Genomic DNA, 12,626 nt, shown 5'->3' with positions numbered 1-12,626 from the left:
AGGAAGAGGCAAGATGTGAAAAATGGCTCATCTATGACAGAGCCTGGGAGTAAGCACTATAGCATACCACACGAGTAAAAAGAATTCAGCTAAATTTTCAGGAAACTGCTAAAGGCTAAGTGTGGGCTACCATGAGGGGTTGGCAGACTCTGTAGGAATCACAGAAACAAGGGGAATCTGCACCCCTCACAGATTCTTCCACACAGACTTCTGCCACATGCTCAACAGGACCCCTGCACAAGAAGACTGGGGCTGGTTCAGAAAACATGTACCTTCCCATCCTTAGCTGTTGTCATCCTCTGCCAGGCAGGCAAGCATAATCTACTGCTAGGGGAGGAGAAAGATTGTGACTCGAGAGCCCCTCTGAGGCACAGGTGCACAGGTGCATGCATAGGCACACAGGTGCAGCCAAAGCTAACAGTGGAAAAGGAACATGAAAATTAAATAAATAAATAATACCCGCTGGTACTCCCAGCCCCCACACTAGGCACAAGGCAACAAGAGAGGGATGCCAGTGGTGCACTGAACAGAACCATAGCAACAAGAAAGCTCAAACTCAGCTCAACTTCTGAGCAGACTGACTCAGCCACCTACCCCCTACACTAAATGACTAACAGCAGGTGCAGCAAGCCCACTTCAAGGCATAACTACTATTCACATCTGTCTCTACAGATTCTAAAGATATTTCAAAAATTAATAACAGATTACCATAATTTTATGCCAATAAATTCAACAAGTAGTCAAATTTCTTGAAAAACGGCTAAAGAAATAAAAAATTCAACTAATCTATATACCTATTTTAAAATTGATTAAATCAGGGATGCCTAGGTGGTTCAGTGGTTAAGCATCTGACTTTGGCTCAGGGTGTGATCCTGGGGTCCAGGGATCAAGTCCCACATCGGGCTCCCTGCAGGGAGCCTGCTTCTCCCTCTGCCTATGTCTCTGCCTCTCTCTCTGTGCCTCTCATGAATAAATAAATAAATAAATAAATAAATAAATAAATCTTTAAAAAAATGGATTAAATCATTTAAAACTTTCAATGAAGACTCCAAACTGTTTCAGCAATTGCAAAACTGTTTCAGCAAATAAACCAGGATACATTTCCCAACTGTCTAAGGTTAGCATTATCCTAATACTCTGAAAACAAGCAAACACATTATAAAAAAAGATTATAGACCAACATCTCTCTTGTTTGAAATCATTAACAAAATACTAGCAAATCAAATCAAGCAAGAAGATAAATATATCATGACTGAGCAGAGTCTGTCCCAGGAATGTAAAATTGGTATAACATTCAAAAATCAATGAATTCATCACATTAACAAAAGAAAGAAGAAAAATATATCATCAGCCCAACAGATGCAAAAAAAGCATTGGACAAAATTTAACACATTCCCTTTCAGTAAACTAGGAATAGAAGGAAACTTCCTCAATCCAAAATAGAGCATCTAACAACACCGTTAATATGCTTAATGGGAAAAGACTGAACATTTTTTTCTAAGATCAGAAATAAGGCAAGGATGTCTGCTCTAATTATTTTTTTTAAGATTTTATTTATTTATTCATGAGAGACACAAAGAGAGAGAGAGAGAGAGAGAGAGGCAGAGACACAGGCAGAGGGAGAAGCAGCCTCCACGCAAGGAGCCAGATGTGGGACTCGATCCAGGAACTCCAGCATCACGCCCTGGGACAAAGGCAGGCGGCAAACCGCTAAGCCACCCAAGGATCCCCCAGCTCTAATCACTTATATTCAGCTAGTGGGCCTAGCCAGTACAATAAGGCAAGGAAAAGGAAAAAAAAGGCAAATGTACTGGAAAGAGCAAAGTAAAACTGTTATTATTCACAGAAAACATGATTTTATATGTAGAAAATCTTAACAAATCTACAAAAATCTACTATAAATAAGTGAATTTAGCAAGATATAAGGGATCAAAAGTCATTTGTACTTCTGCAAGCACAACAAACTGGAAAATGAAATTATTAAAAATATAATTTCCAACAGCATCCAAAAATATAAAATCTAGGAATAAACCTAAAAAAATATGTATAAAGCCTATACACTAAGAAATACAAACACTTCTGAGAAAAATTAAAGACCTAAATAAAAAGATCTATCATGTTTACTGATTGGAAGACTTAATATTGTTAAGACGTCAACTCTCTCCATATTCATCAACAGATTAATTAAACACAATCCAAATCAAATCCCAGGAGACTTTTCCGTTTTAGAGAAGTGAATTTTAAAATTTATAGAAAAGTAAGGGGATGCCTGGGTGGCTCAGTGGTTGAGCATCTGCATTTGGCTCAGGGAGTGATCTTGGGAGTCTGGGGATTGAGTCCCACATTGGGCTCCCTGCATGGAGCCCTCTTCTCCCTCTGCCTCTGCCTCTCTCTGTGGGTCTCATAAATAAATAAATAAATAAATAAAATCGGAAGGAAGGAAGGAAGGAAGGAAGGTAGGAAGGAAGGAAGGAAGGAAGGGAAGGAAGGAAGGGAAAGAAAGGAAAGGAAAGGAAAGGAAAGGAAAGGAAAGGAAAGGAAAGGAGAAAAGAAAAAAAAGAAAAGAAAAGAAAAGAAAAGAAAAGAAAAGAAAAGAAAAGAAAAGAAAAGAAAAGAAAGAAAAGAAAAGAGAAAAGAAAAGTAGGGTGCCTGGGTGGCTCAGTCGATTAAATATCTGCCTTTGGCTCAGGTCATGATCCAGGGATCCTAGGATCAAGCCCCACATCGGACTCCCTGCTCAGTGGGGAGCCTGCTTCTCCCTTTCCCTCTGCCATTCCCCCTGCTGTGTGCACCCTTTGTCAAATAAATAAATAAAATCTTTAAAAGATAAATAAAACATAGAGAAGTACAAAAGATTCAGAATAATCATAACAATTTTGAAAAAAGAATAAATTTGGGGCACCTGGGTGGTTCAGTCAGTTGAGCCTTTCGTTCAGGTCATGATCCCAACATCCTGGGATTGAATCCTATCCTACATCAGACTCCCTGCTCGGTGGAAAGTCTGCTTCTTCCTCTCTGTCTACCCCTTCCCTTGCTCTCTCTCTCTCTCTCTCTCTCTCTCGCTTGCTCTTGATCAAATAAATAAAATATTTTTAAAAAAGAATAAAATTGAAGGACTTCTTATACTATCTGATATCTGAGGTCAAAACTTAATATAAACCTATAGTAATCCACATGATATTGCTGCAAGGATAGACAATCAAAATAGACTAGAACAGACTAACATATATGGTCAACTGATTTCTTTTAAGATATTTACTTATTTATTTATTTGAAGGAGGAGGGGGCCAAAGGAGAGGGAGAAAGAGAATCTCAAGCAGACTCTGTGCTAAGCCCAGAGCCTGACACAGGGCTCCATCCCACGACCCTGAGATTGTGACCTTGAGCCAAAATCAAGTCAGATGTTTAAGTGACTGAGCCACTCAGGTGCCCCTGGTCAATTGATTTTTGACAAAACAGCAAGATAATTCAGTTTGACAAAATTGTAAGGTAATTCAATGATATAAGGTTATTCTTTTCAACAAATAATGTGGAAACTTGACAACCATAAGGAAAAAAAACCCTTGACCTTTATTCTACACACACCCACACCACACACCTCAAATGAATCATAGTCCAAAAGGTAAAAGCTAAATAAAACTATAGAAGTACCTGGAAGGCTCAACTGATTAAGCATCTGACTCTTGATCTCAGCTCAGTTCTTGATTTCATGATTTTGAGTTTAAGCCCTGCACTGGGCACGTGCTACGCATGGAGCCTAATTAAAGGGTGGGGGGAACCCCAGGTGGCTCAGTTGGTTAAGCATCCAACTCTTGATCTCGGTTCAGGTCATAATTTCAGGATCATGGGATCAAACCCCAAGGCAAGCTCTATGCTCAGCAGGGAGTCGGCTTCTCTCCTTCTCCCTTTGCCCCTCCCCCTACTTAAGCATCTGACTCCTTCCCCCTACCCCCTTCCTCATGCTCCCTCTAAAATAAATAAATAAATCTTATAAAGAAAAGCTGGGGCAGCCCAGGTGGCTCAGCGGTTTAGCTCCGCCTTCAGCCCAGGGCGTGAAACCTGGAGACCTGGGATTGAATTTCACGTCAGGCTCCCTTCATGGAGCTTGCTTCTCCCTCTCCCTGTGTCTCTGCCTCTCTCTCTCTCTCTCTCTTTCTGTGTCTCTCATAAATAAATAAATAAATAAAATCTTTTTTTTTTTTTAAAAGCTAGAACTATAACCTTTAATAAGAAAACATGAGAAAAATTATGTACATGGGTACAGAAAAATCTCTTAGGAACAAAACCACCAACCGTTTAAAAAAAAAAAAAATGAGAGCAGCCCGGGTGGCTCAGCAGTTTAGTGCTGCTTTCAGCCTGGGGCATGATCCTGAGGACCCGGGATCAAGTCCCATGTCAGGCTCCCTGCATGGAGCCTGCTTCTCCCTCTGCCTGTGTCTCTGCCTCTCTCTCTCTCTCCTCTCGTGTTTCTCATGAATAAATAAAATCTTTAAAAAAAAATAAAAATTTTAAAATTTTAAAAAAATGGGTGAGGGGTGTCTGGATGGCTCAGTCAGTTAAGCATCCAACTCTTGTTTTCAGCTCACATCATGATCTCAGGATTGAGATCAAGCCGTATGTCTGGCTCCATGCTGCACACGGAGCCTGCTTGGGATTCTCTCTCTTCCTGTGTCCCTCCCCTCTCTCCCTCTCTCCCTTTTCCCCTCCCCCCCAAAAAAGAATGACTTAGACTTGATCAAAATAAAAAACTTCTGGGGTGCCTGGCTGGTTCAGTCAGTGAAGCATGAAACTCTTAACCTCCAGGTTGTGAGCTCAAGCCCCACACTGCGGGTGGAGATTTCTTAAATAAATAAATAAACAAAAATATAATTTAAAAAAATAAAAAACTGCTGTCACTCTAAAAAGCAAGCCACAGTCTGAAAGAGATATTCATAATATATATGTGATGGGCAGAATAATGGCTTCCCAAAGATGTCCATGTTCTAATCCCTGGGACCTGTAAATATGTTACCCTACACAGAAAAGGGACTTTGAAGATTTTATTAAATGAAGGATCTTGAGATGGGGAACTATCCTGGATTGTCTGGATATATCTAATGTAATCATAATTGTGAAAATGAAGCCAGAGGGTCAGAGTCCAAGATACTGGAAGATACTATAGCACTGGCTTTGTAAATGAAGAAAGAGGCCACCAACCAAAGAATGCAGGCACCTCTCAAAGGTGGAAAAGGTAAGGGAATGGATTCTCTCCCAGAGCTTCCAGAAGGAACAGTCCTGCCAACACACTGAAACCATTTCAGACTTCTAACCTTTAAAACCATGAGGTAATAAACTGTTGTTTTAAGGCACTATGTTTGTGGCAATTCATGCAGTAGCAATAAAAAGTAATGCACATATACAACAAAAGATTTGTATCCAGAAAATAACTTTTTATACCTCACAATTATAAAACCAACAACCAAAAAAAAAAAAATAAAACCAACAACCAAAAAACAGGCAAAAGATTTACGCCCATACTTCACAAGAGAAGGTACTCATACTTCACAACTGAATGTCTAATAAACACATGAGAAAATATTCAACAGTTATATAATTAAGAAAACGTTATAATTAAATCCATAATTAAATAATACTATGGACCTAATAAACTAAGATTATAAATACTAACAAACATGAGTGGATGGTAAGAACCATGAAGCAACTGCAACTCTTAGATATTACTGGGGAATATGTAAAATGGTACAACCATTTTGGAAAAGATGTCCCCCAAAACACATAAATGAATGTTCCTACGAGCTTTATTCATAATAGACAAAAATGAAAAAGCCAAAATGGCCATCGGTCAGTCAAAGGATAAACAAATATTAGTCCTCTGTGACAGAATACTACTTAACAACAAAAAGGAGGGCAGCCTGGGTGGCTCAGCGGTTTAGCGCCTGCCTTCACGCCCAGGTCGTGATCCCGGGGTCATGGGATCGGGTCCAGCGTCGGGCTCCCTGCATGGAGCCTGCTCCTCCCTCTGCCTGTGTCTCTGCCTCTCTCTCTCTCTCTCCCTGTGTCTCTCATGGATAAATAAATAAAATCTTTAAAAAAAAACAAAAAGGAATTAGCCGCTGAAAGACGCTGAAAGACACAGCAACATGGATGAATTTCAAACACGTACTGAGCAAAAGAAGTGAAATACAACAAGTATAATGAGTTCCATTCATATGATTTTCTACAAAAGGCAAAACTACCCCATAACAACAGAAAGTCGATAAGTGGTTGCCTGCGGCCAGGGACTATGTGGGGAGCAGAATAACTACAAAGGTCCAGGAGAGCTTCTGGAATGATGGAAAGGTTTCATATCTTGACTGTGGTGGTGACCATGCAGGAGTATCTGTCAAAATTCATCAAACTACACTAAAAGTAGTATTTTATTATACATAAATCATACATTGTTTTTAAAATAAGTTGATTTTAAAATAAAATGCCTGGGCAGCCCAGGTGGCTCAGCGGTTTAGCGCTGCCTTCAGCCCAGGGCCTGATCCTGGAGACCGGGGATCGAGTCCCATGTCAGGCTCCCTGCATGGAGCCTGCTTCTCCCTCTACCTGTGTCTCTGCCTGTCTCTCTCATGAATAAATAAATAAAATCTTTAAAAAAATAAAATAAAATAAAATGCCTGCACCTAATTAAGCAGACTGTAGATTTCTGAAGCTGACTTCTCCCCTTCCCATTGGTAATACACACTCACTTGTGCTGTCGAAGAGAAGAAACTTGTCTATAGACAGCCTGGTGACACATCCTGTGGCAGAAACAGAAATGCTTACCTGAGGTGCAACATAATAAGGGGTGAATTGGGGTGTCATCAAGTCACCTTGGTCAATTTTGGCAAATCCAAAGTCACACAACTTCACTGGGGCATCCTGAAATAAAACAAATGGGAGTCCTTGCTCCAGAGTTGTCAGTAAACACTAAAGGAAAATCCAGGTGGAAGACAAGTTACCTTAAGCTGTCTCTCACGAGGTTCTGGCTGACACCTTGAGCCTATGAATAGCAAGTCCTCACATCTGGATTCCTCACAATTATTCATACTGAGGAATTTTTCTTAGTAACACAGAGGTAAAGCATTTTTACCCACTCACAGTTAGCCTTGTTTTGTGACCTGTATATGCAATACTAAAAGTACCCCCTGACTCTATCTACTGGCCCATCATCTCTCTTCAATCCAGGGTGCAACTTCACTTTCAGCATCAGCTTCATGGTTGCCAGAGCAACTTATTCGGTGGGACATGGTACATGGGGCAGGGGGTGAGACTGGAGAGGAAAAAACACCTTATCAGCATTAATGACAAATACAACTATTACACTTCAAGGGAATATTTAACAGCATATAGATTCCTGTCTTTTTAACATCACCTCCAAATCATATCCAGAATCTTAAGTCTTACAAATGTATATCAGTACCATCCAAAATTATCAGTGCAAGGGGTATAACAGAATGTCCTTGAGCCTCTAGCAAGGAAGTGGGGAAAGTAAGCTGCTGGAAGCACTTTGGCTTAACGCTTCTTCACCATGAATTCAGAGCACTCTGAATCTACACCTACACACCCATTCCTGAACTGTGTTGAGAGTGACAACACTAAAATGCAGAAAAACAAGTCATCTCACCAAAGAGTTATCCTTGAAAAGCAGATTTTCAGGCTTGAGGTCTCTGTGAGCGATGTTTAACAAGTGACAGTGCTGTAGAGCCAAAGCTATCTGGAAAAGGACATAATGGAGCAACCATATCTTAGAAAAGATAGCTCTTTAACACCCCTGGCTTAGAGAACTCAGGATATTAATATATATATATCCTTAATTAAGTCAATTAAGACTGTGGCTGGCTTTCAGTTTTACAGCAGAAATTGAGTAAGACTTTGAGTACCAAGAAATAGAAATGAATTCAGCTTAGTTTAGCTGCAACCTGTGTTTCATTAAACAAAAAGAAAAATAAAACAGTAAAACACTTCTTTGTCAAAGTTAAATCCTGTACAAAATGGAAAGAATGAAATGCTTCCAATTCCACTCATCTGAGATGCAACCAGCACTGCAGAGTAAGCGCTGTGCCAGGCAGCCTTCAGCAGGCCTGGGTTTCCCCCCACGGGGCAGTGGGCACTCACACCTGGCTCCGAAGAGAACTGCACTGTCCGGGGGGCTCAATGCCAGGCTCTGCCTTCAAGAAAAATAGAAAGTCGCTAACTGCATTTTTCTACCTTATGTTCCAATTTGCTCATCCCATTTGCTGAAATGAAATGTCACCTGTTTAGATGGGTTTGAAGGGTTTTTGTTTTATACAAGATCCCCTGAGCACATCCTAATATTTGAAATATTTGAAAAATATAAGATGTAATTTTGAAAATTAAATAGAACAAATTCTATCTGTTCTTCAACTCTCAGCATGAAATTGCCCTGGCATTCCAAATATCAGTTCCTCCCTACCAGAAAGGAGGCATCACAAAATGCTTGAGGTACCTGCACATTGTTAGCACCCAAAGCTAAGGCCACCAGCTGCCGTGCAAGTGCAGGTAGTGTACTACCTGAGGGGCAGGTCTTCTGTTAACATGACAAGGGGCTCTGACCCAATCAAGTAGACTTTGATAGTAATTCTCACTATAAGTGGAAAAAAAATGCTTGAGGTTCATGGAAAATTTGGAAGAATTTTCTGTTTAGAACCAGTTGTGCTGATTCCTGCTTTTTGCCTTGCTTGCTTGGCCTGAAGATAAGCCTTGCAGAGTTAGCTTTTCACCTCCTCAAGAGGTTATTTCCAGTTAGATTCCCAGTACTGTTTGTGACATATATCATTTTTCTAGTAATCCAATGTGATGTCAAAATACAGAGACTATAAAAAAAAAAAAAAAAAACCCACACACAAAATACAGAGACTATAATCAGGAATAACCCAGAATTACAAAGACCCAAGAATTCTATTAAAATCTCATGAGGTGACTCATAAGCAAAAAGCATCTTGTATACAATTGTCCCAGAACATATTTTTATCCCATACAATCTTTCAGGTGTTATCAGCAGCAATTTATCTCAAAGTCCAGCAACAGTGCTTGGACACCACATGTTTAAAGATATCTACGGTCTACACAGGAACTAAAAGATTACCTTCCTTCCAGAGTTTATTTAAATCTTCTAGTAGGCAAGCAATTGACAACCACTTAAAAATACAGTCCCCCCCAAAGCATAAAAGGGGTCACAATTCTCCTGTCAAAGCATCTTTTCTGATTACATAACAAAGCAGGCAATGAGAGATCAAATAGAGCTTTTCTTCAAGCTTTCTTTTATTCCCCCCAATGAAATTGTGCTTATTAACCAACATTGTTGGCAGTTTGATTGGTACCCGGGGTTAACTTGCCTGCTTTGTTACTTGGCTGGCTTGCTTCTCTGTAAAGTGCCGGTGCTGGCTGATTCTGTGAAATAGCTCTCCCCCTTCCATCATCTCCATTACAATTAAGAGTCGAGCCCTGTTTGAAAGCATTTGATTTTGTTAAGTTAAAAAAAAAAAAAAAAAAAAAAAAAAAAACCTGAAACATCAAATAGCTAACCTAAAGATACCTCATCTACAAAGTGTGTAACTACTTCCTAAGTCTAGCCCCTTGGAGTTGGACCCCTTGTCACTACCAACTGGATGCTACAGACAAGGAATATCCTTTACTTAGAACTTTCTAAGAAGCTAAAAAGGAAATAAAATAAGTTTTGAAGACAATGATCCTCTTGAAGATACTGTACTTAGTTATTACTAGATGTTAAAGAGGAGTGATCTTTTAAGTGATGTTTTGTACTGCATTTAGGGCAGCTAGATGGAAAGTATATTGAAAACGGAATACAGCTGTACAGGATATGAATCTCAAGTCAGCTGGCTGGTGTTGGGCTAGCCTGGTTATTCACTCTCATTCTGCATCTGTCTGTTTCTGTGTCTATGTCTGTGTGTCTCTCTCCACTCCTTCCCCCACTACACTAGTTTTCCATGTGAGCCACAGCATACCCAGCAAGACAGCCGGACAGGGTTACACAGCTACTAAAGAAAAGCAAAAATTTTCATGTTGTTAAGAAAAAATCGTAATTCTGGTTATCATTCTTTTATACAAATGCTTCCAGTTTCTATCCAAATGCTTTCACCAACAGAGCACAGTTGTAAGAAACAGTCATTTGATTTCCCATTTGTTTTTACAAATCCATCTTCTTTTTTCCACCCAAAGACTCCTACCCATCCCCTTCAAATCCTAGCACCCACATTACCACTCTGTGAGATACCTTGTCTCCCCAGCCTACAGTGAGCAGCTCTCCTCTCCTTTATAAGCTCAAGATATTTTATGGATGCCTCTCCTTGCTGCCTATCACATTGCTATGATGATAGATTTACATCTCAGTCTCCAATAGAAATCATACCTTATTTAACCTTGAATTACTCCCTGGAATGCCACCCATTTGGCAGCTAAAAAAATAATATTGATTTCCTCCTTTAAAAGGGACGTCAGGGGATCCCTGGTGGCGCAGCGGTTTAGCGGCTGCCTTTGGCCCAGGGCGCGATCCTGGAGACCCGGGATCGAATCCCACATCGGGCTCCCGGTGCATGGAGCCTGCTTCTCCCTCTGCCTGTGTCTCTGCCTCTCTCTCTCTCTCTGTGTGACTATCATAAATAAATAAATTAATAAATAAATAAATAAATAAATAAATAAATAAATAAATAAATAAATAAATAAATAAAAGGGACGTCAGGCTAAATAAGGGCTTTTTGCCATATCAACGTAAGCCAGTGCCTAATAATATTTGGTCCCCTTTCACTAATTTGAAATAGAATCTGTTTTAATTCCACATTACATACTTTTCTTTTCTTTAAAGAGAAAGTAATCACAATAATCAGGGTCCCAGAGAGTATATGGGGCATAGCTGAAACAAGACTGGCAATGAGTGGGTAACTATTGAGGTTCAGTGATGGGTACCTGAGAATTCATTTCATAATTCTGTCTGCTTTTACAAATGTTTGAGACTTTCCAAAATCAAAAGAAGAGAGAAAGAGGGAGGGAGGCAGGGAGGGAAGGAGGGATGGTGAGAAAAGGGGGTGGGGAAAAGAGCACAAAAGAGAGGAAAACCCCACTATACCTTGGCCTACACGTGGAGAGGTGGACATGTGGTGCTGACCTCCATGTGGTCTTACCTGGGGCTGGACTCATGAGGAAACTGTACACTGTTAGCAAACACTTCAATAATTTGGACTATATTTGGGTGTGTGGCACACATCATGTGCAGACGTACCTTAAAGAGAACAGATGAAACATTTCACCTCACCGACAGATTTACTTTCTGCTGCCCCCCCCCCATTAGCAAATGAAAAATCTGGCAGATAACTCATTTGTCTCAGAAATTTTCATATACCCCTAAGCAAAAGAATACATTTTCCATTGCACATGTCACTAATATGTCATCACCACACTCAGATGATTTAAAACAAATGTATATTTTTTAGAACTAGAAACATATCCTTACAGCCCTCCTGCACACACTTACAGGACACTAGCCACCATTCTCCGCTCTTCAAGGACCTTGTCCAATAAGTATAAGCTGAGGTAAACCTAAATACTTCAGGGTATAAGAACCACATTAATTAAAGAACAAGAGGTGGTTGAAAGGAAGTAAGATTGACAGGCTTTGGTACTGGTAGATGTGGGACTGCTTTATAATGATAAAGCAATAGGAAAAGGGGTAAATAAAATTCTGTATGCATCTCTATATTCCCTCCTGGAAGCTGCCTTGTAAAAAAAAATAATTCTTAGGCACTTCCAATATTTAGGCAAATCAAGGCAATAAAGGGCCATACCTCATTTCTAGCTTTTGGACGATCAAAAAGAATTTTCAGTGCAAACCGTTCTTGAGTAGATTTCTTTACACAGACTCTAGATTTGGAGGAAAAAAATTCAATCAGAAATCATCTATGTTACAGTGAAAACTAATTTAACAAGTTTGTTCTTTTAGAATTGCACTTCTAATCAAGAATATATCCAGGTGCATCCAAACAAATTTGCCCCTAGAGCTAGCAGGTGGAGAGGCAGAAAAGCCATCTTTACCCACCCACCCTGCACAGGCCTCAGCTCCTGAGCCATGAGGAAGCATCCTGAGGATGGATGGCCAAGAATGGCCTCTACTCACGACAGGTGACTCTCACAGTAGCTCTGCAGTCTCACTATGTATATGTGTGTGTGAGACTTTTTTTTTTTCTTCTTTTTTTTTTAAGAGAGAGAGACGGGACTCCTGGGTGGCTCAGCGGTTGAGAGTCTATCTTTGGCTCAGGGCATGATCCCAGGGTTCTGGGATCGAGTCCCACATTGGGCTCCCTGTGAGGTGCCTGCTTTTCTCTCTCCCTATGTCTCTGCCTTCTGTGTCTCTCATGAATAAATAAATAAAATCTTAAAGAGAGAGAGAGAGAGAGAGAGAGAGAGAGAGAATGAGGGGGGGTGGGGCCGCAGAGGGAGGAGAGAATCTTAAGCAGGCTCTATGCCTAGTGCAAGCCCAACACAGGGCTCAATCTCACAACCCTGAGATCATGACCTGAGCTGAAATCGAGAGTCAAACACTTAACCAACTTGGCCACCCAGGTGCC

General features: G+C 40.4%; 1 protein-coding gene across 1 annotated transcript in view; it reads right to left on the bottom strand.

Moving 5' to 3' along the window:
• The window catches only part of MAPKAPK5 (MAPK activated protein kinase 5), a 39,070-nt gene that overhangs the window by 12,644 nt on the left and 13,800 nt on the right, over positions 1–12,626 (bottom strand). The window contains exons 3-7 of the mRNA XM_072802555.1: positions 11,847–11,922; positions 11,187–11,284; positions 9,384–9,492; positions 7,652–7,741; positions 6,811–6,906 (exon numbers count right to left, since the gene is read on the bottom strand). Of these exons, the coding sequence (XP_072658656.1) occupies positions 6,811–6,906; positions 7,652–7,741; positions 9,384–9,492; positions 11,187–11,284; positions 11,847–11,922 (469 nt within the window). The remainder of the gene's footprint in view (positions 1–6,810; positions 6,907–7,651; positions 7,742–9,383; positions 9,493–11,186; positions 11,285–11,846; positions 11,923–12,626) is intronic.

The sequence above is a fragment of the Canis lupus genome, chromosome 27 (assembly GCF_048164855.1).
Source record: "Canis lupus baileyi chromosome 27, mCanLup2.hap1, whole genome shotgun sequence".
Classification (NCBI taxonomy): domain Eukaryota; kingdom Metazoa; phylum Chordata; class Mammalia; order Carnivora; family Canidae; genus Canis; species Canis lupus.
The sequence above is the reverse complement of the archived record's forward strand: the minus strand, read 5'-3'. Positions and strand labels throughout refer to the sequence as shown.